Raw genomic sequence first — 24,391 nt, forward strand, 5'->3', positions numbered from 1 at the left:
CACCTCACTTTTCTAAACTCCAGTGAAAACAAGCTCAGCCTGTCCAATCTTTGCTCATAAGATTGCCCACTCATTCCAGGTATCAATCAGTAAACCACCTCTGACTCACTTAAATAGTTTCTTTTGCCAGTCTTTTTTTGAGCTTGATGTTTTACAGTATGCCATATTTTGTGGCTTCTGTGGTCAATAAAAACTAAATAAGAACACCAAGGTTTGTTAGTCTCAGCAGTGGCTCTATGCAAATTAATAAGAACATGAATTTCAACCTTACGTGCAGGCCCTGAGGATTTAGACTCTTGTCACCTGTGAAGACAAATACCTCAATAGGTAAAGCTATTATCTCTGTTCACCAGCACCATTAGCCAATGAGTTGAAGGCAAGTTGAAGACAATTAGAATGTACTCCATGTTTGCTGAAAGTTCTATTTTAACAAGCAATTTTATTTCCTTGGTAAAGAAATTTATTTAGGTTGGACTTTTGAGTGTGCATTACCTCAGCACAGTCCATTTAATATAAAAATCTTTGAGATGCTGCAAACAAAGTCCCTACCTGGCACTATCACAGCAACATGCAGTAAAATCTGAATTATTTGTCCAGCAAAATTCAGCAAGTGGAAGATAGTTACAAAAGACAAAATTATATAACATCAATCCAAGTTACTCACAATGGGCTTCAAGTGTGATTAGTAGGGGAATTACCGAATATACTCCACTCTGGGGTTCTTGGAGTAGTGGTGTTCCTATCTCTAAGTCACGTGTTCAAGTCCTACCTGCTTCAGATTTTATAAAAACATCTCTGAACAGGTTGACTAGAAAAATAAAACAATCTCCATTCTGGACGAAACATGGTGTGACGATAGACAGTTGTTTCTCTCATTTGTTCTCACTCTCCTCCAGTGTTATTGCAAGGCTTCCTCTCATGCTCTGCTATTGGGCCCTCCTCACTCCCTCATTCCATCCTTGGATAGGTCATGAGGCAGTAATCTAGGAACTGGATATTATAATTGCATACTCAATTCAGTTCTCCTCACTAACATCAGTGGACTTTTGCCAAATATGGAAGACTGCCCCATCAACAAGGGAAGCAATCTATGACATGGTCACATTTACCAAATCAAACCTTATAGCCAATGTCCCAGACTCATCTTGTTGGACACCTCTTGGAAGAAGCACTGAGGGAAAGTACACAGAATATACTCTGGGTGGGGCAATTCAATACATGTCAAGAGGAGTTCTGACCCCTGAAAAAACATGTCTGCCAGCATGTAGCAAATGTAAGAGAACAACTAGAGGGAAAACCTGACTTGACCTGTCAGAGATGCATTTGTTCAAGTCAATGATTAAATAGTAGACCACAGCATAGCCCTTGTGAAGGTAAAACCCTGTCTTCATTCCAAGGTACTCTTTGTTGTGTTTTTCTTTACCACTGGCTAGATATGATAGAATCACAACAGATTCCCTCAATCCAAATTGAGCATCCTTGAGGCAATATATATCATCAAATACAGCACAATTGTAGTTCTTCACAATCCCTAACCTCACATCCTGGCATAATCTTCACTCTGTCAATGGACCAAGTCAAGATAGAAAGGTAGTATGTGAGAGCATGCCAGTAGCAGAATTATGCATGGTTTTGTTCGAACTTGGTGAAGCTGCACTAGAACTATGTGTTTGCTGAACAGTGGTAACAGCATGTTAGAGGCAGAGCTAAGTGTTCCCACAACCAGTGGATCAGATCAAACCACTGAAATTACCAGTCATTAATGGATGTGGATAATTTAACCACTAAGGGAAGAAAAGAGATTTCATGAGCATTCCCAATCTCTGGTGGAGCTCAGCGATAAGTACAGAAGAGAAAGCTGTGGTATTTGCAAGTATCTTCAAACAGAAGTGGTGAGTGGATATTCCATCTCAACCTTCTCTTAAGTTCCAACGCTCTCCTGAACAGTGTCCCAGTTCACATAAACTTTCTGACTCCTCCAAAATTCTCTTGCCTATATCTTTAAACATTCACCCATCACATCTCTCCAGGATTTAAGAATCTCACCCTAGTTTTAATCTTTTTAATGACCTTACTTTTCTGTGTCATCGGTAGCAGTACTTTCAGCCATTCATCTAAGTCTAAATAAAACACATTTTAGAAAATCTACAGGCATGATCTGCAGAATGATAACTTGCAGAGCTTTAAATGCTCATGCTCGAAACACATCTTCAATAAAGTCAACAAAATTTGTCAAGCAAGACTTTGCTCCTAAATCCATTGTTTGAGTGAATAACTTTGATTTTGACACCTATGAGAGAGGAGACAATGGAAGGGTATGTCAAACTAAGATCATCTGTCCAATGTATTGACCATTATGTGGCAGCCTTACATTATACAATGCATCCTAAATATTGTCCCTATTGAATTTTTCACAAAGAAGACTGTCCTAAATGAAATGTGTGGGGTTCTTTTTCAGGAGACTGATTATGCAGCAAATGATCAAGTTGACCTTTATGACGATGTAATAACAGCTGCTGACAGTAATAACCATGAAGATCAAAGTTTTGATGAAATATTACCACGGACTCCCGGTGAGCCACAGAAAACTGACAGTAACACCAGGCCAACCATAGTCTACACATATGGAGGCAAACGGCAAGCTGTGTATGTGGGAAATCTGACATGGGTGAGTGAATCTGTGCCTAATTAGTGTTACTCCAATGTACAAAGCCACTTGTCCAATCATTGACTACTGTGTTTGGCCATACCAAGAGACCTGAATGAAGCTTCCCATCATGTTATTTTCCTGTCTTTATCCATTCTTTCCTGAGCATATTGGCTAAATTGTTTTAGAGATTTTAATTTTGACATGTTTTGCCTGCTTTGAAAACTAAGTGTAACTTTTATTAGTTCTCCCCATTGTTGGAGAGGGATTACTCTTGCCGGTATTGCCTCTGTAAAATTAAGTCAGATTCATGCTAATTACAAGTGAATTTGTTCATTCATGCGGACACGTTATGGAAATATCTCATTTATTCAGAATTCTGGATTTGTGTTATTGCTTATGAAACTAAGTTTGTCAAGTGATTATGAACAAAGATGTTAGATGACAGAAGGCCAGATGTTCCACAACAGCCATCAATTAACATCATTGTACAGTTTAACATTATTACCATGGACCTTCATCAGCATTGTAATCTGTTGGACAAACAAAGAATAGAGAACACCTGGAGTAAAAACCTCTCGAAATCTTTGATCACCCAAAGTTCCATGAAACCTCAGTAAAGATATGCACAGTAAGACTGTGGATGAACAAAGCCTCCAAATATCCAGTTTTGAAGAAGAGTCATATTGGATTCAAAACATTAACTTTGTTTCTGTCTCCACAGCTATTACTAGATTTGATGAGTTTCTCCAGCACTGTATTTTGTTTCAGATATCCAACATTATTTTTACTTAGGTTTATGTTCGGAGATAGATTAAAAACAATGTTTATATAATTTACTTAAATTGCAACATGTCTTCCTTAAATTAACCCATCTAACTCAAATAGCAGATCAGATTTGGTTCTCTCACCAATTTAAATGATCCTAAACAGTAAAAACATGCTGCTCGCTAAGCTTTTCTTGGTACTGAAGGGAATTTAAACTAGATAGCAATCTTGCAGTCCTATCCTGATCCTTTCCAGGGATTTTGTATCACTCTGAATGTAAAGAGACCAAAACTGGTCATGGATGTACAAGGGCAGTAGACTTTTTTTGATGTTGGATTATCTTCACACTTACTTATTATGAATCTATTTGATATTGCTACATCCTGCACCTGTTGTGAATCTTATGAGTGACTATGAATTACTTGAATTTTTTTTCCGACTGAATGGTCTGAAGTTTACAATCTTTACATTGTATGCTCGTGTTTTATACTGCCCCTATCTATATGTATGACACTACATTAATCTATCTGTATCGTTTCTATGTTTCTGTAGTAAGTGATATCTGGTAGCTATGGGTCTGTTCGCCCATCAAACCTAGATGTGCTTTCTTTCCTATCTGAACTTCTAGGTCCAAATCTGTGAATTAAATCACAAGTGAGCCTTCTGTTACTCTGATATTTTATTCCAGATTATTGGTATAGGTGAAAATCGCTCATCCTAATACAGTCCCTGATAAATTTTAGTAGTTACCAGTTCATTTGTAGAACCATTGCCATCAATCATCTTTTCCTGCCCATACATATACAGCCAATTCTTTACCAGCGCTCTGTCCATTTATTCTCAGAGAATTAACCTTTCTTTTAGTAGGTTATCTTAGTCAAAGCTTTTTGAAAATCAACATATCCAGTGTCAACCTGGTTACCTACTAACCTCCTGCCATGCTCCAAAAATTAAATTAAGTTGAAAAGACCTCCTTTTTCAGGTGCCAGGTTGAAATTCTCTTTTAGTTTCCTCTTTGATAGGGTGGTCATACAGAATTTCTGTAATAATATCACGTGACAGAAGTGATAAGTTACATATTTAGATTAGATTAGGTTCCCTACACTGTGGAAACAAGTTTACACCGACCCTCCGAAGAGTAACCCACCCAGACTCATTCCCCTATTCTGTATTTACCCCTGGCTAACAATTAGTATGATCCATTCACTTGACCTGTGCATCTTTGGATTGTCGGACGAAACCCGAGCACCTGGAGGAAACCCACGAAGACACAGGGAGAATGTGCAAACTCCACACAGACAGTCGCCCGAGCTGGGTCCCTGGCACTATGAGGCAACAGTGCTAATCACAATATATTGAATATCTGTTTGATTCCGAAATGAAAAGTCTACTTTTAGACTTTGCTATGGTTTTTGTTTGAAAGAACTTTAGAAATATTCCATTTTAATTGTTATTCTTGAAGGAGAGAGGAGGACTTGAATTTTTAAAGTGCCTTTCAAGGCTTCTCAGTGTTTTAGAGGTGGCTAATGTACTTTTTGAAATATTGTCACTGTGATTCTAAAGACCTTTCCATGTAAGTCTAGCCCACTAAGAGAAATCCCTAATTATTTCCAAATACTGGCACAGCAACATACACGTCCATTAGGACAGTGGGTTTAATGTGTCATTTGAAATCAAAAATCTGGAGTTTCACAATCATTCATAACAGATAAATGGTATCTTGTGGTAATCTAGACAAAGACCTTTGAACAAGGGAAATATATTTAATATCAGGAGAATGGCATTGGAAAATTAGGGAGGAAGAAGGTAAAAGAAATGAAAATGTGTTGTGTGATCTTAACAAAGAGAAACTGAGAGTATTTCTGATTAAGGCAAGAAATAATGGTTTGGATTTTTCCTTTTTATATTTGCCCTTATTTGCTTCAATGAGAAAAATTACAAACTGGTGAGCACAAAAATGGAAAACCATAATCAATTTAGAACTTTCATGTCTATTGTGCAGCAAGATTTCAACAGTAATTAGTGACAACATTGTGGATACCATAACTACAATCTTCCACAAAGCCCTCTGTATTCAGGAATTATTCATTTATATTGGAATATTTCACATGTTCCTCTACTATCCATGAAAAGTGAAAAGAGAAAACCAAACCCAGTTCGCCTAACACCTGTTCTTGGAGGGTTACTGAAATCGATAATTTACTTTAGCGATGGAAAGGGATAGGTATATACAGCAGGGCAAGAGTTACAGCTGGGGAAAGGCAATTATGATGTAATTAGGCAAGATTTACGATGCATAGAATGGGGAAGAAAACTGCAGGGGATGGGCACAATTGAAATGTGGAGCTTATTCGAGGAACAGCTACTGTGTGTCCTTGATAAGTACCTGCCAGGCAAGGAAGAAGTTGTCAAGCAAGGGAGCCATGGTTTACTAAAGAAGTTGAAGTTCTTGTCAAGACGAAAAAGAAGGCTTATGTTTTGATGAGACATGAAGGCTCAGTAAGGACGCTTGAGAGTTGCAAGTTAGTCAGGAACGACGTCGAGAGTGCTAAGCAGAGCCAGCAGGGGACATGAGAAGTTGTTGGCAGATAGGATCAAGGAAAACCCTAAGGCTTTGTATAGGTATGTCAGGAATAAAAGAATGACTAGAGTAAGATTAGAGCCAATCAAGGATAGTAGTGGGAAGTTCTGCGTGGAGTCAGAGGAGATAGGGGATATGCTAGATAAATGATTTTTGTCAGTATTCACACTGGAAAAAGATGATGTTTTTGAGGAGAATACTGAGATACAGGCTACTAGAATAGATGGGATTGAGGTGCACAAGGAGGAGATGTTAACAATTCTGGAAATTATGAAAATAGATAAGTCCCCTGGGCCGGATGGGATTTAACCTAGGATTCTCTAGGAAGCCAGGGAGGAGATTGCAGAACTGTTGGCTTTGTATTTGCTGTCATTGTCTTCAGGAATACTGCCAGAAGACTTGCAGATAGCAAATGTTCCCTTGTTCAAGAAGGGGAGTAGAGACAACCCTGGTAATTATAGACCAATGAGCCTTATTTCAGTTGTGGGTAAAGTGTTGGAAAAGTTTATAAGAGATAGGACTTATAATCATCGAGAAAGGAATAAGCTAATTAGAGGTAGTCAACATGGTTTTGTTAAGGGCAGGTCATGCCTCACAAACCTTATTGAGTTCTTTGAGAATGTGAGCAACCAGGTGGATGAGGGTAAAGTGGTTGATGTGTATATGGATTTCAGTAAGGCATTTGATAAGGTTCCCCACATTAGGCTACTGTACAAAATATGGAGCCATGGGGTTGAGGGTGATTTCGCAGTTTAGATCAGAAATTGGCGACCTGAAAAAAAGACAGAGGATGGTGCTTGATGGGAAATGTTCATCCTGGAGTTCCGTTACTAGTGGTGTACTGCAAGGATCTGTTTTGGGTCTCCTGCTGTTGTCATTTTCATAAATGACCTGGATGAGGGTGGAGAAGGATGGGTTAGTAAATTTGCAGATGACACTAAGGTCAGTAGAGTTGTGGATAGTGCCAAAGGCTGTTGTGGGTAACAGAGGGACATTGATAAACTGCAGAGCTGGGATGAGGGGTGGCAAATGGAGTTTAATGTGGAAAAGGATGAGATGATTCACTTTGGAAGGAGCAACAGGAACAAAGAGAACTGGGCTAATGGTAAGATTCTTGGTAGTGGCGATGAACAGGGAGATCTCGGTGTCCATGTACACAGATCTCTGAAAATTGTCACCCGGGTTGATAGGGTTGTTAAGAAGGCAGACAGTGTGTTAGCCTTTATTAGGAGAGCGATTGAATTTTGGTGCCATGAGGTCATGCTGCAGTTGTACAAAACTCTGGTGTGGCCGTACTTGGAGTATTGCGTACAGTTCTGGTCACTGCATTATAAAAAGGATTTGGAAGCTTTGGAAAGGGTTCAGAGGAGATTTACTGGGATGTTGTCTGGTATGGAGTGAAGGTCTTATGAGGAAAGGTTGAAGGACTTGAGGTTGTCTTTATTAGAGATAAGAAGTTTGAGAGGTGACTTAATTGAGACACATAAGATAATCAGAGGGGGGATCTAAGATGGCGGCGATCTGAGAAGATCAAACTGCAGAGCTTCGCATCGCAGCAGGAGCAGGACGGTCCTTAAACCCACCCAACCCAGGTCATCAGGATTTCTTGGGGCGTTGGAAAGATTGTGGAGCCCCAATAAACATTGAAAAATTGACTTACCTGTATTTTCAGCTGTCCAGGAATGCCAAAAAAGGGAGGAGGAGCGTCTGAGGCCGAGCCTGCAACTCAGCCTGCAGCAGCCTCAGAGCCAATTACTCTCCAGGACCTGGTGAACCAGCTCTCAATCTCACGAGATGTTGGGGAAACAGATCGAAGAGAAGCTGGCTCTAGTCTCTCTCACGCTGCAGAAGCATGAGCAGCAGCTGGGAGACCTGGAGAAGAGGACGGATGAGGTGGAGCACAGGGTCACAGTGGTGGAAGCTGATGCCAGTTCATTCAAGGAAGAGATCCAAGCCCTGAAGACGCAGGTTTGTAATTTGCGTGACCAAGTGGATGATCTTGAAAACAGGGCCAGGAGAAAAAACATTCGGATCATCGGTCTGCCTGAGGGTAAGGAAGGTGAGCAGCCTGCGGAATTTGTTGAAGATTGGCTTCCGAAATTCCTTGACTTGGAGACTGGCATGAGAGGATTGAAGATAGGGCTCACTGGGTCAACGCCCTCGTCCTTTCCTGGTGCGGTTCCATCATTACCGGGATAAGGAGAGAGTCATGGAGGCTTCCAGACTCCAGGGGAAGGATCCAAAGGCCCTAATTTACGAGGGGTCTAAGATCATGTTTTTTTCAGGACTTTTCAGCGGCGGTGATCCAGAAACGAAAATCGTATGATGGTGTCAAGAGAAGATTGAAGGAGCTTGGGATTCAGTACTCCCTGAGATATCCGGCAGTGCTTCGGATCACCTTAGATGGATCCATGCATCTCTTTGACACGTCGGAGAAGGCAAGAGACTTTGTGGTCAAACTAACCTAATTTAAACAATTGTAATATGTATAAATCTTGTTGCTTGGGTATACGTTTATCATTCTGTAAAAGAAATGGAGGAAATCCAGTTGGAGCTTTGTTTTTCCCCTTTTTTTTCCTCTATTGATGATAATTTGGTTCAAATTATGTCTGGCAGTGGTTAAGATGTACATTTTAAATTTCTAAGTTAGGACATACCAAAGGATGGGTGGGGTATTTATTCCCCCTTTTTAAATAAAATAATGTTTTTTATTCATATTGATATTCTATGGGGTGTTTATTCTTTTTAGCTTGTGCTTGCGATATGGCTGTAGCTGGGAGAAGTGAAGATGGTTAGATGCCTACTTATGGGCAGTTCGGGACGGGTAGTTGCCCCCTCCGGACAGGGGGTGAGTTCCCCTACTGAGCGCTATTGGCGCTTTATGTTGGTTTGTTTTCTGGTTTTTGTTGTTTTTTATTTTTAGTAATTTTGTATGTTTGTTAAATGTAGTGGTTTTAGTTTATGTAGTTTTTATATTTGGTGGACCATGCGACATTAAGACTCAGCAATTTGTGGTTCGGGTTCCTCCTCTCTGGAATTTAAATCTAATTGCAGAAGAGTATGGCTAATGATTTGATTAAATGGTGTACCTGGAATATCAAGGGAAGTCACTCACCAATTAAGAGGAAGAAGGTACTCTGGAGTCTTAGAAAGGAGAAGGTGGATATTGCTTTGTTATAGGAGACACATTTGGATGACAAGGAGCATCTGAAATTACAGCAGAATGGCTTTGACCGAGTTTATTTTTCATCATTTAATACCAGAGTGGCTATATTGATAAGGAAAAATCTCTCATTTAAATTGTTGGAATGTGTTAAAGACACATACGGGAGGTTTGTAATTCTTAAAGCCTTGATAAATGGGGAAGAATATGGCATTTTAAATGTTTATTGTCCACCAGCTCATCCTCTTAAATTCTTGGTAGATGCTTTTTCTAAACTGATAAGTCTCGGCACATCATTATAGGGGGAGATTTTAACTGCCTCATGGACCCCACAGTAGACAGGTTGCCTCGATAACCTCTGCACAAACTCAACAGTTATTGGGTTTGTGTGGGGAATTAGGATTGGTGGATGTCTGGAGGTGTCTCCACCCTACAGGTAGGGATTTTACATTTTTCTCCAGTCTGCACAGATGTCATGCGAGGATTGATTTTTTTTTTCTGACCCTTGCGGTAACCCTGGATCTGGCGGCATCCTGTACAATTGATAATATTGCCATTTTTGATCATGCTCCAGTGTACCTCATGGTTAAAATTAAGGATGTTACAGTGGATTCAAGGTACTGGCGAATGGACCCCTTTATTCTCATGGACAGCAAGTTTGTGGAGTATTTCGGGCATTCCTAGACATCAACATAGGCTTGGTTGATAGCTCATCTGTTCTCTGGGAAACTGCCAAAACTTATGCCAGAGGGTTAGTTATTTCATATTCCAAAAGTAGGAAGTGGCAGAAGGGTGAGCAGCAATGTCTCCTTGAAGCACGGTTGAAGGCAGCCGAGAAGGCCTATTTTGACAGACCCTCGTTGGTCAAACTCCAGAGGATTACGGCACTGCGGTCTGCACTAAATTCTGTGCTCACGCAGATGGCAAAGAAGGAGCTGGCTTTTGCAAAGAAAAGGTTATACGAGCATGGTGACAAGCCAGGCAAATACTTAGCATAGGAGAAAGTGAGGACTGCAGATGCTGGAGATCAGAGCTGAAAATGTGTTGCTGGAAAAGCGCAGCAGGTCAGGCAGCATCCAAGGAGCAGGAGAATCGACGTTTCGGGCATGAGAATCGACGTTTCTTCATTCCTGAAGAAGGGCTCATGCCCGAAACATCGATTCTCCTGCTCCTTGGACGCTGCCTGACCAAATACTTAGCATACCTTGCCAGAAAGAGAAGTGCCCCACAAACCATTGCAGCGATTAGGGAAGGGTCTGGCAACCTAACATGTGATTCTAAAAAGATTAATCTGGCGTTCCAGAGATTCTACTCTAAGGTATATCAGTCTGAGAATTGTGAGGAGGGGCAGGCAAAAATGGAATCCTTTTTTTTTGGAGATCTGAAGCTCCCGGGTGTGACTCCCGAACAACAGTCCTTTCTCAATGTCTCATTATCAGAGCAAAAAGTGCAGGAAGCTGTGAGGCAGCTTCAGAGTGGAAAGGCGCCCAGTCCTGATGGACTTCCCAGTGAATTCTATAAGGAATTTATAAGTATACTGTCAGGCCCGATGCTGAATATGTTTAATGATTCATACAGTCATGTTTGTCTCCCACCATCTCTGAGAGAGGCCAATATTTCACTTATCCTTAAAGGGACGGATCCGGAAGACTGTGCTTCATACAGGCCCATCTCGCTCTTAAATGTGGACTTTAAGATCCTCTCTAAGGCTCTTGCGTTAAGGCTGGAGACTCCTCTACTATTAAAGGGGATCAGACAGGCTAATAAAACTGGAAAAGAGAATTGGGTGCAATTTTTCAAAAAATAAAGTAGGAGTGAAAACAAGCTCTTCAATAAAAGGTGCTGGAGTTTAAATTACAAACTCAAGAAGGACAAAAAGAAATCACAGTTTTATTATGGGAAAATTACTTGCCAAAGTGGCAGGCAATGTGCTCAGAGAATGAAAAACAGAAAGGAGTCAGAAAGAAATCTCAAACTTCCCAAAAAGAATGATAAAGCTCATAGACATTGGACAAATAGAGAAAAACCAAGAGAATTTTAAGAAGGCTCAGTCAGAATCCGTAAGAATGCAAAAAGGTCAGAATAGAATCTCTGGAACTCAAGAGCCTACAAAGCAACATGTGGAGTCAAAAGGGATTAGTATGGAACCCATGAGAGAGTGTAGAGAAGCAGTGCAGTTTCAGCAAAGTCCTGAGGGTGCAGAAGGCTGCAAAAAGGACCTGAAGGGGGCGTGAGAAAACCAATGTCGATTTAAACGTAGAGGGAGTGAACCTGAAATTGAATTGGTCAACACCTCCCTTGCTGAATTAAGCAGGGACTGGGACAGTTCCTCAGCAGTGAGGGATTGAGGGCAGAGGCGAGGCCCAGATTTGCAAAAGGCCAATTGCTATTGTGGTCGAAAGTAGTCAGCCTTGTGAGAGGCATTGTATCCCAAAGCACGTAGAACAGAATTGGGACCAGTTTATCTCTGCAGTAGCTGAATTTGGGGAAATTGCTACTCCATAATCGAGAACAAATTTGCAGCCAGCCAAAAGATTGTTTGAATGCTGCTGATAACTTACAGGCATCCAAGACTAGTAAGCACTAAACATTAGTACAGGCCAGAAGGAAATAAAGGTGCTTAAATGTGAGTAACAGAAGTTAAAAGAGAACGTATACAAAGTGTGGCTAGTGGGATTCTTTTTTTCCTAGAGATAAATTGGGGCACAGGAAGTTCCCAGACACACCTGGAAAATTTAATACAAAACCCACACTTGAACAGGAGGTCAGACAATCTGAAATCAATTCATTTAAAGCAGACGACTAGAGAGATTTCTAATTAGCCCCACAGGAAGTGAGGAAGAGATTTGCAGAGGTTTAAAAGAAAAGGAGCCTTACCGATCAGTAGATCTAAATAACTCTCTTTTTGAATTTGGGGTGTGCTAAAGAGGTCCCGAAAGAAATCCAGAGCTGTTGAGGAAACTGCTGCACTCAGTTTTCAAAGTGTCACAGAGGAGAACAGAAGCTAGCCAGACGCTTGTGGGTGAGCATGGCTCAAAGGATATGGAGCAGAAAAAGCTGTCAAACTAGGCAGACAAAATTAAAGCAAAAAAGTCTGCACTCCTCCTGTTAGCAGCATAACCTTTCAAATTTTTATTGGGAGAACATGAAAGATTCATTCCAGATAAACAGATGGTGATTACCTCTCGCCTACTTGAAGAGCTGGAGGAGTGCAGTAGGAGCTGGACAGCCACCCGAGGACAGTAGTATTCCAAATGTAAAAGGGCAAGTTGGGAACAACTTCTTCCCCGAAGTAACAGAGTGAGTAAACTTGAGACTGCAGCAGGAGAAATTCAAGTGGAGATAAAACAAAATTAAACCTAAAGCCTAGTCAACTGAAGAGTGCCACCAGAAATTGGGCACATCTGAGGCAACCAGGTGGAGTCAGTTGAGGAGAAGGAGAGACTGTTGGCTTCCACAGTTGCCAAACTGTCAGAAACCAGAATCTTAAACTTGAATGTCTGGTTAGCATCCCTGACCAAAGAACTGTGGGAGGATGTGGCCATTTTGCTTGGGAATGTGAAAGAAATACACAGAGATCGGCTGGGTTGGACCCCACTAACAGTCCATGATGTGGCTATGGGAGAACTCTCTCCAATAATCCAAAAGCCTGATAAGCTGGCCCAGGTCAGATAGGAAATCCAATATAAGGTAATTACTCCTGGTGAGAACTGCTAAAGCTGCCTCAGTGCTCTAATTCCAAAGATGTTTGGATCAACATGACTGCATTTACTTTTCAGGAGCAAGTGTAGTGACCCTGAAAGACTCCATTCCGCATCAATACACTTGAGAAATGTGCAGACAAAGTGGACCACTCTGCCTACCTAAGCAAAAACTAACCTTTGGAAAAGGTACTGGCGAGACTCCATAATCCTCAGAATGACAGGAACCTCAGCCTTTCTAACTCTGGAAAACATACTAGAGTAAGGTCATATTCATTGGTCTTACGAACAAAATGCCACAGCAGCCTTTCAGAGGATAATAAACCAGTTATATGCTGCACTGAAATATTGTGCAGTGTAACCTGGATGACATAAAAATAAATAGCATCAGAGAGAAAATCATAGGTGGTATGGACAGTGATATGTTGAGAGGCTTTTACAAAAATAGAGAGCATCTGTCTAGACATGGCGCATAATTCTTTGGAAATTCCTTCGACAGTGTAAAACAGCCAGTGCCAGATTTTTATGCTGGAGTTTGCTTCTGCAGTCTTTTAACCTGTGAAGATAAATAATTTGGATTGCGGGAAAGAACAATGTCGTCACCCATGTCTTGTGTCGTATGTAAATGCAGTATAGTGCTGATAGTGCACCGTCTATTAGTGTGTTTGATGTACACGAGACAATGCAAAAGTGAATGCATATTTCTACTTTCTGTCTGGCAAGAAAACCTGTTTAAAATAGACAAATTGACTTCATTCATTTTCTGAGCACCAGAGGATGTCATGTCCACAAGACAAGAAATGTTATAAATTTTTAAAAATATAAATATTTTCTTACTGAAATGAACATTGCTGGATTAAAATATATACGTCATTAGTCATCAGATATTAACTGATCACAATCTCTCGAAGGATTCCACACAGTTACCAGGATAGGACTTGGACTTATTCCTTCTGGAATGTCACACCCTTGTCTTGTGCGGACCTTGCCGTCTACAATCTCAAAAGAGACCAGCACACAAAGTGTCTCCCATGCCAATTCTGAATATTGGGGAATTTTGAAACTAATTATGTCTGAACTGGGGCTAATGGATCACTATTAATCAAATTCAAACAAACCATGATCTCAGCCAGAGAGAGCAAACAATTATTGAATTGAAACTGACTCCTTTAATAGTGGATCAAATGACTAAAACCATTCTGCCTTCTAGAGATGTTAACTGTAGTCACAGGTCCCCTATCATTTCAGTCTGTTAAGAAACAGTTTGTTGTAAACATTGACTCAGTCATCTAAGAATCTGATTGGTGACACCACAGCCAGAGCCAAGTTTAGTTCAGCCTGCGTTTAGTCTAAATCTCCTTTATAAACTTGAAGTCACTACTTTGAACCTAAAAAGGATAAATCAAAGTGGTGAAAATCTGGAAACTGTAAACATGTAAAGCTGTTCATGAGATAAATCAATAAAACGTTATGAAGTGCTCCAAGAAGAAACTATGTAGCTGTTGGAAAACTGTACAACAACTTCATTTCACTGTGCCTTTATCAATTTCATAAAAGGAACCTTCAGCTGGATGCATGCACATAAACGCTTACAAAAAGGATGCTTCATTGGATATTTATTTTCCAGACTCCTCCAAAATTTTTATGAATTAATATCCATATCTTTTGAGTTTTAAATTTTTTATAACTGATAACACTTTTTAAAAACTTCTTTTGTCTTCCTTGTATGTGTATGTGTGTTGCAACAAGCAACCTTTGGACTTGAACTGTAGTTTCGTTTAAACCCTGCAGAAAGTTTGGTGGCATGGTAGCTAAGTAGTTAGTTAGCACCTCTGTCTGTATGAAGTTTGTACATCCTTCCAGTGTCTGCTTGGGTTTCCTCCAGGTGCTCTGGCTTCCTACTACAGTCCAAAGATGTGCAGGTTAGGTGAATTGGCCATACTAAATTGCAGTGTCCAGGGGTATGTAGGGTCAGGGGTTGGGTCTGGGTGGAATGCTGTTTGGAGAGTCGGTGTGGACTCAATGAGCCAAAAGGTCTGCTTCCACATAGTACGGATTCTGAAATTCTACAATAGTTTGTTGCAGGTGACTTAAAAATTGAATTTCACAAAGAGTATTGGAGAATAACACATCACAATGTATATCAAAAGGGAAAAGAAATAAAACCATTGTGACACATTGCATAGAAGAGAAGAAGAATACAGTAATTCAGTTCACCTCACCCTCTTGCATGTAAAATCTAGACACTGTAATTAGCAGGATGTGATTAATGACATCACACAGCAGCATTAGATATTCACTATTTATTGATAACTTCAAAAATGGGCAAGAGATCCACAATAACACAAAGGTAGATGGCATTGAAAATAATGTAAGTAGAAACTCAAGATTACACTGTGATGTAAATATGTTTGGAGAATGAGCAAAAGTGGCAAATAGATTTAAATATCAGCAAATGTGAGGTCACTGTTTTGGAACTGGAAAGGATAGATCAGAGTACGTTTTGTGATGAAAGCTCGAAACATGAAAGGTCCAAGGAGAACAAAGTATTCATTTCCTAGATCATAAAAATGTTGTGGGCTGTTCTAATGAAAATTCAAGGAACATAATATAATGGTGACTTTACATCTAGAGATCTGGATTACAATGGATAGAAGTTTTTTTTTAGATTAGATTTCCTACAGCATGGAAACAGGCCCTTTGGCCCAACCAATCCACACTGACCCTCCGAAGAGTAGCCCACCCAGATCCATTTCCCTATGGGCAATTTACCATGGCCAGTTCACCTAACCTGCACATCTTTGGGCTGTGGGAGGAAACCCACGTAGACACGAGGAGAATGTGCAAACTCCACACAGACAGTCACCTGAGGCTGGAATTGAACCCGGGACCCTGGTGCTGTGAGGCAGCAGTGCTAACCACTGAGCCACCATGCCGCCCTCAAAAATTATGCTGCAGTTATACAAAGCACTGTCAATTGGTATAGAGTGTTCAGTTCTGGATATAACTTTTTAATGAGCAGACAATGACCTTGGAGGATAAGCGTCATAGATTTACCAGAATTACACATGCTCTCCAAGGATGAATTAAATTCAGAGGAGAGGACTCGGTAAGATGGCGGCAGTTCTGTAGAACAGCCAAGGCATACTGGTGTTTTTTGTCATTCCTGGACAACTTATATGGTGGAATTATTAGTTTAAAACCTTACAGAACTCATATTTGTTAATATTTGGGAATGGGAGGATGCCAAAGGGAAAATGAGCAAGCAAACAGCAGCAGGGAGGACACTCCCCTGCAGCACTAGGCAAACCATAGACTGCAGCAGCAGTAACCTCTCCTGAACCCCCCGGGGACCTGACAGACTCTCAGGGATTGGCTGCGGCGATGGAGAGACTTACCTTGAAAGTTGGGGCTGCAATTGAGGAGATCCGTGGGGAGATTCGTGCCCAGATCCAACCTATCGCATCCATGCTGCAGAAGCATGAGCAGGAGATCCAAGGCCTCAGAGTGGCTGAAGGAAGTGGAGGGTGGAACTAAGGCCTCGGAAACTGCGATGGAGTTCTCATTCAGTCGGATCCAGGTGCTGGAGTGAAAGATGCAGGTCTGCGAAACCATATCAACGACCTCGAAAATTGAGGTTGGAGGATAAATCTCCGAATTGTTGGGCTCCCTGAAGGTGAGCAAGGTGAGCAGCCAGTCAGCTTCCTTGAAAAATGGCTGCCGAAGTTTTTGGGCCTTCACATTGAGTCCAGCAGGCTACAGATTGAAAGGGCTTATTGGGTTACAGTCTACAAGTCAGGGCCGGTGCAGTGCCCCCGTTCGGTCCTAGTGCACTTCCCCTCATATAAGGACAGGCAAAAAGTCATAAAAGCTTCCAGGTCCCTGGGAAAAGATCTGCAGGCACTGCTGTACAAGGGGTCAAAAATCATGTTTTTCCAGGATTTCTCTGCAGCTGTAATTCGAAAGAGGGAAGTCCTTTGATGAAGTTAAAAAGCGGCTGAGGAACCTGGGCATCCAGTACTCCATGAGATACCCCACAGTGCTTTGTTTCAGCCACGGGGACTCAATTTATACATTTGACTCAGCGGATAAAGCTAAAAACTTTGTGGACACTTCAAAATAGATGGATTGGCCTGAAGAGTACGGTTAATGTTTGTTCTCTTTCCTATCTTTCCCCATGTTTTCTCTTCTTTTTTTTAATTCCTTTCTTCCTCCCTCATAATTTCCTTTTTGGAAAGCGGGGGAAAAGACCTTGGAAGATGTTGTTCCTTTTTTTTAAAAACTGGATTTTCTGATGGGAATTTTTGTGAATGTTCTTTGTTGTCTCTTCCCCCTTTTTCTTGTTTGTTCTGTTTCTCTTTTAGTCACAAGTAGGGGTGACATGAACCCAGGGATGGGTGGAGTGCTCATCCTGACTTTGTCTTTTTTCTGTTGATTTAAGGATCATCTCCTTGTTTTTTTTTATCTGGCCTAAGGCTGGGGCGCAGTCCAGGTTTGAAGGAGCTGTGATGGAGGGGATGGGTCGGATCAGTGCCTCCTATGGGCAGGGGGAAGAGTCTTCCATTCAAGGTTTTATAGTTGGTTTTCTTTGTAGTTTTTTGGTAGTAATAGTTGTTTATAGTTATGATAGTTTTTGTATCTATAGTTTTTTGACTCTATGAATCTTTATTTACTTATGCTCAGTGCTTTGTAGGCAGGGTTCTCCCTCCAAGGGGTTCAAGGGTCTCTGAAAGTGGATATGGCTTAGTGTCTTATTAAATGGTGCACCTGGAACATTCGGGGAAGTCATTCACCTGTTAAAAGGAAAAAAGTGCTTTCCAGCCTTAAGAGGGAAAGGCTTGATATCGCTTTGTTGCAGGAAACCCATCTTGATGATGGGGAACACCTGAAATTACAATGGGGGGGGTTATGACCGGGTATTCTTTTCATCCTTTACTACTAGAGGTAGGGGAGTGGCAGTACTTATCCAGAAAAATCTGCCATTCACATTATTAGAGCAAGTGAAAGATGAGCAGGGGCGGTTTGTAATACTTAAAGCCCTGATACATAGGGAGGAATATGGAATTTTAAATGTCTACTGTCCTCCGGCTCATCCCCTCAAATTTTTGATTAGTGCTTTCTCTAAGTTGAATGCTTTTGGAACACGGCACATTATTATGGGGGGGAGGGGGTTTAATTGTCTTTTGGATCCGACAGTGGACAGGATGCCTTGTGGGCCCCCAACTATTTCTTTGCAGACCATTCAGGTGGTTGACTTATGCGAGGAGTTGGGGCTGGTGGATTTTTGGAGATGTCTTCATCTTACCGGCAGGGACTTCACCTTTTTCTCAAACCCACATAAATGTCACACGAGGATTGACCTCTTTCTGGCTCCCTCGGCCTTTCTGGATTCAATTGTGGGTTGTAAAATTGGGAATATAGCTATCTCTGATCTCGCAGCAGTATATTTGGAGGTTAAGGTCAAGAGTGAAGGGCTAGGTTTGCGGCACATAACCACTGCAGAAGTCGGATCAAGGGCACACAAGATTACACTGTATGCAGATGACGTCCTTCTGTTTTTATCGAACCCGATGACCTCCGTACCCCATTTGATACAATGTATCAATTCATTTGGGGCTATTTCAGGATATAAAATTAACTTTGCAAAATCGGAGGCTCTGCCTTTGGGGAGCCTTTACAATGTGCCAGAAGTTGAAGGTGGCCCTAAGTTCCCTTTTAAGTGGTCACGGGCAGGGTTCCGACACCTAGGCGTTTTTATTACTCCCAAGTTTGATCTGTTATTTCGGACTAACTTTACTCACTTGCTCGACAGAATTAAGCGAGATCTCCAGAGATGGGAGGCTCTTCCAATTTCATGGTTGGGCCAGATAGTTCTCATTAAGATCAATGTTCTTCCCTGTTTGCTTTGTCCCATGGGTATGCTCCCTATAATGTTTCCCAGGTCAACGCTGCAGAAGCTTATGGGTGGTTTGGTTCCTTTGTCTGGCATTGTGGTGGCCCCTCATCAAACTTACTAAATTTCAGTTGCCTCAAGGAGGGGGAGGAGTTGATTTCCCAGACATCAGAAGGTATCAATCGAGTTCCCTGCTGTCCTTTGTCTGTGATTGGGTAGGTAACGATCCAAACTCAATATGGCTGGATATTGAGGCCTCCCAAGCAAAGTGCCCTCTTATTAATCTGTTCATGGATAAAATGAGGACAGTTATTGATCACTGCCGGAACCCCATTGTCTTGAGTACAGTCAAGGCATGGAGGACGATGTGTCAGAGTAAGGGTTGTTTATCCAAGACTTCGCCACTTACACCTATAGTTGGCATGCCAGGGTTCCGACCAGGGATGATGGACTCAGGATTCAAATTATGGGCAGCGAGAGGAGTTTCTAGTTTGGGAGACTTGTTTGAGGGGGAGATTATGATGTCTTTTGAGCAACTGAGCCACAAATATGGGTTACCCAGCAGAGATCTTTTCCGTTTTTTTCAGGTTAGGGATTTGATCCAAAAGAAGACTACGCTTCTCACTAAGCCCTATAAGCCCGATAAAGAGAGGTTGTTGCTACGTTCCACAAGCACCCTTTCAGTTAGTGCTCTCTATCACCTGCTGGATGGCAGGGCCTGGCAGGATATTAATTGGTTATGTGAGGTCTGGGAGCAAGAGCTAGGAGTGGAGATCTCTTCTGAAACATGGGAGAACATATGGGAGAATACTCGAAAAATCTCAGTCTGTAATAGGACATGCGGCACGCAGTTAAAAGTTCTGCACAGGGTTCATCTAGCACCAGACCGTCTGGTGAAGTTTAAAAAAGGGGCATCTTCAGGGCATCCCAAATGTAAAATAAGTGTAGGTACTCTTATCCATTGCTTCTGGACATGCCACAGGCTCCGTGTTTATTGGAGCGCTGTGGCAGGAAAGGTAGGGAGGGTATTGAGGACTGAAGTAGACCCGATATCTCTCCTCTCAGGTCTACCAAATTTACCATCTTTAGACGGGCACGGGAAAAAACTATAATATTCTTGCATACTGTGCACGGAAGAATATTCTGATGAACTGGGTGTCTGAGAACCCACCGGGCTTGCTGGGATGGCAAAAATTAATTATGGAGCACGTTCCCTTGGACCTTTGTACAAACATGGTGCACCACACAACAGACCATTTTTATAAGACATGGCAGCCTTACTTGAGTTATTTGGATATAGATTTGTCAGTTATCCGAACTAGGTGTTTGTCTAACTAGGTTGGATAGATTTGTCAAGCCCTGGGCCCTGGAGGGAGTCTCCTGAGTTAATGCGGGTATATATACAATGCTTCCATTCCTTTGTTTGGGAGCTTTGCGCCGAGCATAGCTGTTCTGTATTTTGTGGTTTTTCTTTTTGCTTTTCTTGGTTTTTGTTTGGTGCTGCTTTGCACAGTGTTAGGGTTTGTTTTGTATTATAGGGTAGGTTAGTAGTTGGTCGACAGTAGTTGTATTGTAATTTATTGTTTTTTGTTTTTATTAAACTGATATTTGTTATTGATTGAAAAATACAATAATTTTATGTTTGTAAAGTTTAAAAAAATTTGCAAATAAATATATTTACAAAAAAAAATTCAGACGAGAGAAAACCCAAACTAAGGTGATTTTCCCTGGAATTTAGAAAGCTGAATCGAGATTTGTTTCCAAATCCCTTGATATTGGGGGATTCATAGAACAGAGGGATACTGCTTCTACTGGGTGGACAGTCTAGGTTAGGTTATCCTAAGAGTTCAAACCAGATCTTTGATAAGAAATGGAGGCCATTCAGTCCTTTGAGCCCATTCCACCATTCAGTGAGATCGTGGCCGATCATTTACTTCAATGCCATTTTACATGCATTATCCCCTTTTCTTTTGTGATGTTTTCAATAGGTAGAAATGTGTCAATTTTATTATTCAACATAGTCATTGACTGAGCTGTCATAGCCTTCCAAAGATTCTTTAGCCTCTGATTTAAGAAATTAGTTCTGATTATGACCCGCACCTTAGCCTGACGCTGTGTTCAAGATCCTGCCCCCTTCAGGTGGAAACATCCTTCCTGATCTACACTGTCAACTCCAATAAGAATTTAGTATCTTTGAATAAAATTGTGTGGTATTCTCCAGAGAATACAAGTCCAGTCTATTTAATCTTTGGTCATAGACAATTCCTCATTCTAAGAATTAATTTAGTGAATCTTCATTGTACTCCTTCTTTGGCAAGTGTTATGACACATAGAGAGCCAAATCAAATCAGCCTCCCTTTTCCTCCATTCGCAACACAGTAAAATTAAAATACTCAATGACCCTCAAGATTTCCCCAATGTTTCCTCATCAGACTTCAAATAACCAGTATCAGATTTATTGGATAACTGATGCTAGACGCCAAGTTTATAATTTAAACAAAGAAATTAACAGCTTATTAATACGTCAGTTTTAGTTGAGTAAGATGAAACAAAAAAGTAATCTTTGTCTATGATTTAAACCCAACCTTCTTTGATTCCAGCCCCCACACAAAAAGACACAGACAGGCAGAATTAAGGGATATATAAAAAAAAACTAGGTGTAACTGGCCAGTTCGCTGAAGCAGTCTCTGTAACATCACAGGCACATGGGATGGTGTCTTGCTCGGTTTCTGAAGACATAGGCAAATGCAAACAGCTTCCAGTATGCCGCGAGGAATATTCATTTAATATGTATAACTGAAATTCTATTGTCTGAATTTTCAATAGGAAGTTAACCAGAGAGCAATCAGATCTCCTTTCTGTAGCTTTGGCAGGCTCAATCCTTCTGCCAAAATCGCACAATTTAAAATCATTGCAAACTTTGACTTTGTTTCCTTTTTGTTTTGTTTTCCAACATTTTCTTTGTTAATTAGCACCATAACTCCCTGTTAATATCCAAATATCTGCCATCTGTTTGAGCATAACTTCGCTCCAGAACTGAAGTGTCGACAGGATCATTTGATATAGAATCAACCTACAATTAACTTTGGGCCTGGCCTCATAAACAAATATCAGTTCGTGTGTTATTTGAAAGCAAACTGCTATTCACACTCCAAAGGTCATTTTCAGCCCTCAGCTTCAAACCAAAGATGACAAATTTTTTTCGAAAATGAAGGTCTGAACACAAACATATCTTTCTCTAGGTAAGGAAACCAAAATTGTGCACATTACCCCAAATGTATTTCACCAGACGTTTATGTAATTATAGTAAAACATCTCAGTAGTAGGCAGGGTAATTGGGGATGCATATAAATCCAGGGATCATGGGTGAGATGAAGGTGAACAAAAAATGTATGATTGATGTAGTGTTGAGTGAAATAGAAGGAATGGGCTAAATGAGTATTTCCCTCCCTCGGTATTCTGAGCTTCATTCTGACCAGCGTTGATTGACATTCTGCTGGTATCCATCTTTATGATTGTTTCCTTTGTACTGGGTCATCACAAGGTACTACAGCATTCAAACAGGAATATGGCAGACATCCAGTACTATGTGAAAGGTACATCAAACTCTTCTGGAGACAAAATAATCATTTAGAGAATAACCTAAGATACATGGAGGAATTGGAATGATAAGTCGTAGATCTCATTTGATAGGGGCAAAGCAGAATCATCTGATTGGAAAGGATGATAATCCTGTCAGTGAAAACAAAGTGGTATTTTTCTGCTGGATATTGCCAGGGAATGGATTTGGAGGAAATAGTGGATGGACCTTTGTAGCCATCAGCACAGTGTCTGGCAGGAATCATGAGATAAAATAGTATCTTGTGCTGTCTAGGCAGAGTAATAGAACTCAAATCTCAGCAAATATTGATATTGTATCTGATATTGATGTAATAATTATAAAGACTTCTGGGCATTGATAAGAATGCAAGGAATGTAACACAAACACTTAGGAAGTAGTGATGGAGGTAGGCCACAGGACTTATTTAGTCTGCTCTAACATTCAGCAAGGTCATGGCTGAAATATTACATGGACTCCACTTTGCTACCTTATCTCACTTGTGCCCACAAATCTGTTGATCTCAGTGCTGAATATACTCAACTACTGAAAATCAACAACCTTCTAAAGTAGAATACCAAAGATTCACAAGAAGAAACTTCTCATCATAGCTCCAAATGACTAGCTCCTAGTCTTGTGATTATGATCCCTAATCTATACTCTTTCAGAAAGCAACTTCTCAGAAACTTCCTGGTCAAGACCTTAAGAATTTTAAGCAGTTCAATCAGACTACCCCTCATTTTTCTGAACTCCATTGTCTGTAGCCCAATGTCAGTATCTGTTCACAGGACAACTATCCCAGGAATCAATTTAGTGAACTCTATTGCACATCCTTTAAATTAATTATTGTTAGGACTATGCAAAAGTAAGTGCTACAGATGCTGGAGATTTGAGTTGAGAGTGTGGTGCTGAAAAAGTACAACAAGTCAGGCAGCATCCGAGGAGCAGGAAAATCGATGTTTTGGGCAAAAGCCCTTCATCAGGAATGAGGCTGGGAGCCTCGGGGGTGGAGCGATAAATGGGTGCGTTTGAGGCGGGGAGAGAATGTAGTTGAGAGTACAATAGGTGGATGGAGGTAGGGGCAAAGGTGATATGTCAGATGGGAGGGTGGAATGGACAGGTGGGAAAGAAGATAGATAGATGGGATGGGTCATGAGGACGGTGCTGAGCTGGAAGTGTGGAACTGGGATAAGGTGGGGGCAGGGGAAATGAGGAAACTAGTAAAATCCATATGATGCCATGGGGTTGGAAGGTCCTGAGGCGGAAGATGAGGCTTTCTTCCTCCAAGTGTTGGGTGGTAAGGGAGTGGCAAAGAAGGAGGCCCAGAGACCCAGGACTCTATCGTCAGCAGAGTGGGAGGGGGAGTTAAAGTGTTTGGTTATAGGGTGGTGGGTCTGATTGGTATGGGTGACCCAGACATGTTCTCTGAAGTGCTCTCCGAGTAGGTGTCCTGTCTTCCCAAAGTAGAGGAGACCGTATTGGAAACAATGGATACAGTAAATGACGTGTGAAAGTGCAGGTGAAACTTTGATGGATGTGGAAGGCTCCTTTGGGGCCTTGGACGAAGGTGAGAAGGGGATGTGTGGGCGCAGGTTTTGCAATTCCTGTGGTGATAGGGCAAGGTGTTAGGAGGGAACGGTGGGTTGTTAGGGGGTGTGGTGCTGACGAAGTAATCGTGGAGGGAACGGTCTTTACAGAAAGCAGATAGGAGCGATGAGGGAAATATATTTCTGGTGCTGGGGTCCCTTTTGTAGGTGGCAGAAATGTCGGAGGATGATGCAATGTGTATAGAGGTTGGTGGGATGGAAGGTGAGGACTGGAGGGTTCTGTCCTTGTTGTGGTTGGAGGGGTGGGGTTCGAGGGCGGAGGTGCGCGATGTGATGAGGTGTATTGGAGGGCATCATCAACCACGTGGAAGGGGAAATTGTGGTCTTAAAAGGAGGAGGTTATTTGGTGTGTTCTATGGTGGAACTGGTCCTGTTGGTAACAGATGCGGCGGAGGTGGAAGAATTGTGAATAAGGGATAGCATTTTTGCAGAA

At 41.3% G+C, this 24,391-nt stretch overlaps 1 protein-coding gene across 1 annotated transcript in view; it reads left to right on the plus strand.

Annotated features, from left to right (window-relative positions):
- The window catches only part of LOC140493553 (cleavage and polyadenylation specificity factor subunit 6-like), an 85,978-nt gene that overhangs the window by 12,933 nt on the left and 48,654 nt on the right, over positions 1-24,391 (plus strand). The window contains exon 2 of the mRNA XM_072592108.1: positions 2,459-2,668. Coding sequence (XP_072448209.1) covers positions 2,459-2,668 — 210 coding nt within the window. The remainder of the gene's footprint in view (positions 1-2,458; positions 2,669-24,391) is intronic.

The sequence above is a fragment of the Chiloscyllium punctatum genome, chromosome 22 (assembly GCF_047496795.1).
Source record: "Chiloscyllium punctatum isolate Juve2018m chromosome 22, sChiPun1.3, whole genome shotgun sequence".
Lineage (NCBI taxonomy): Eukaryota > Metazoa > Chordata > Chondrichthyes > Orectolobiformes > Hemiscylliidae > Chiloscyllium > Chiloscyllium punctatum.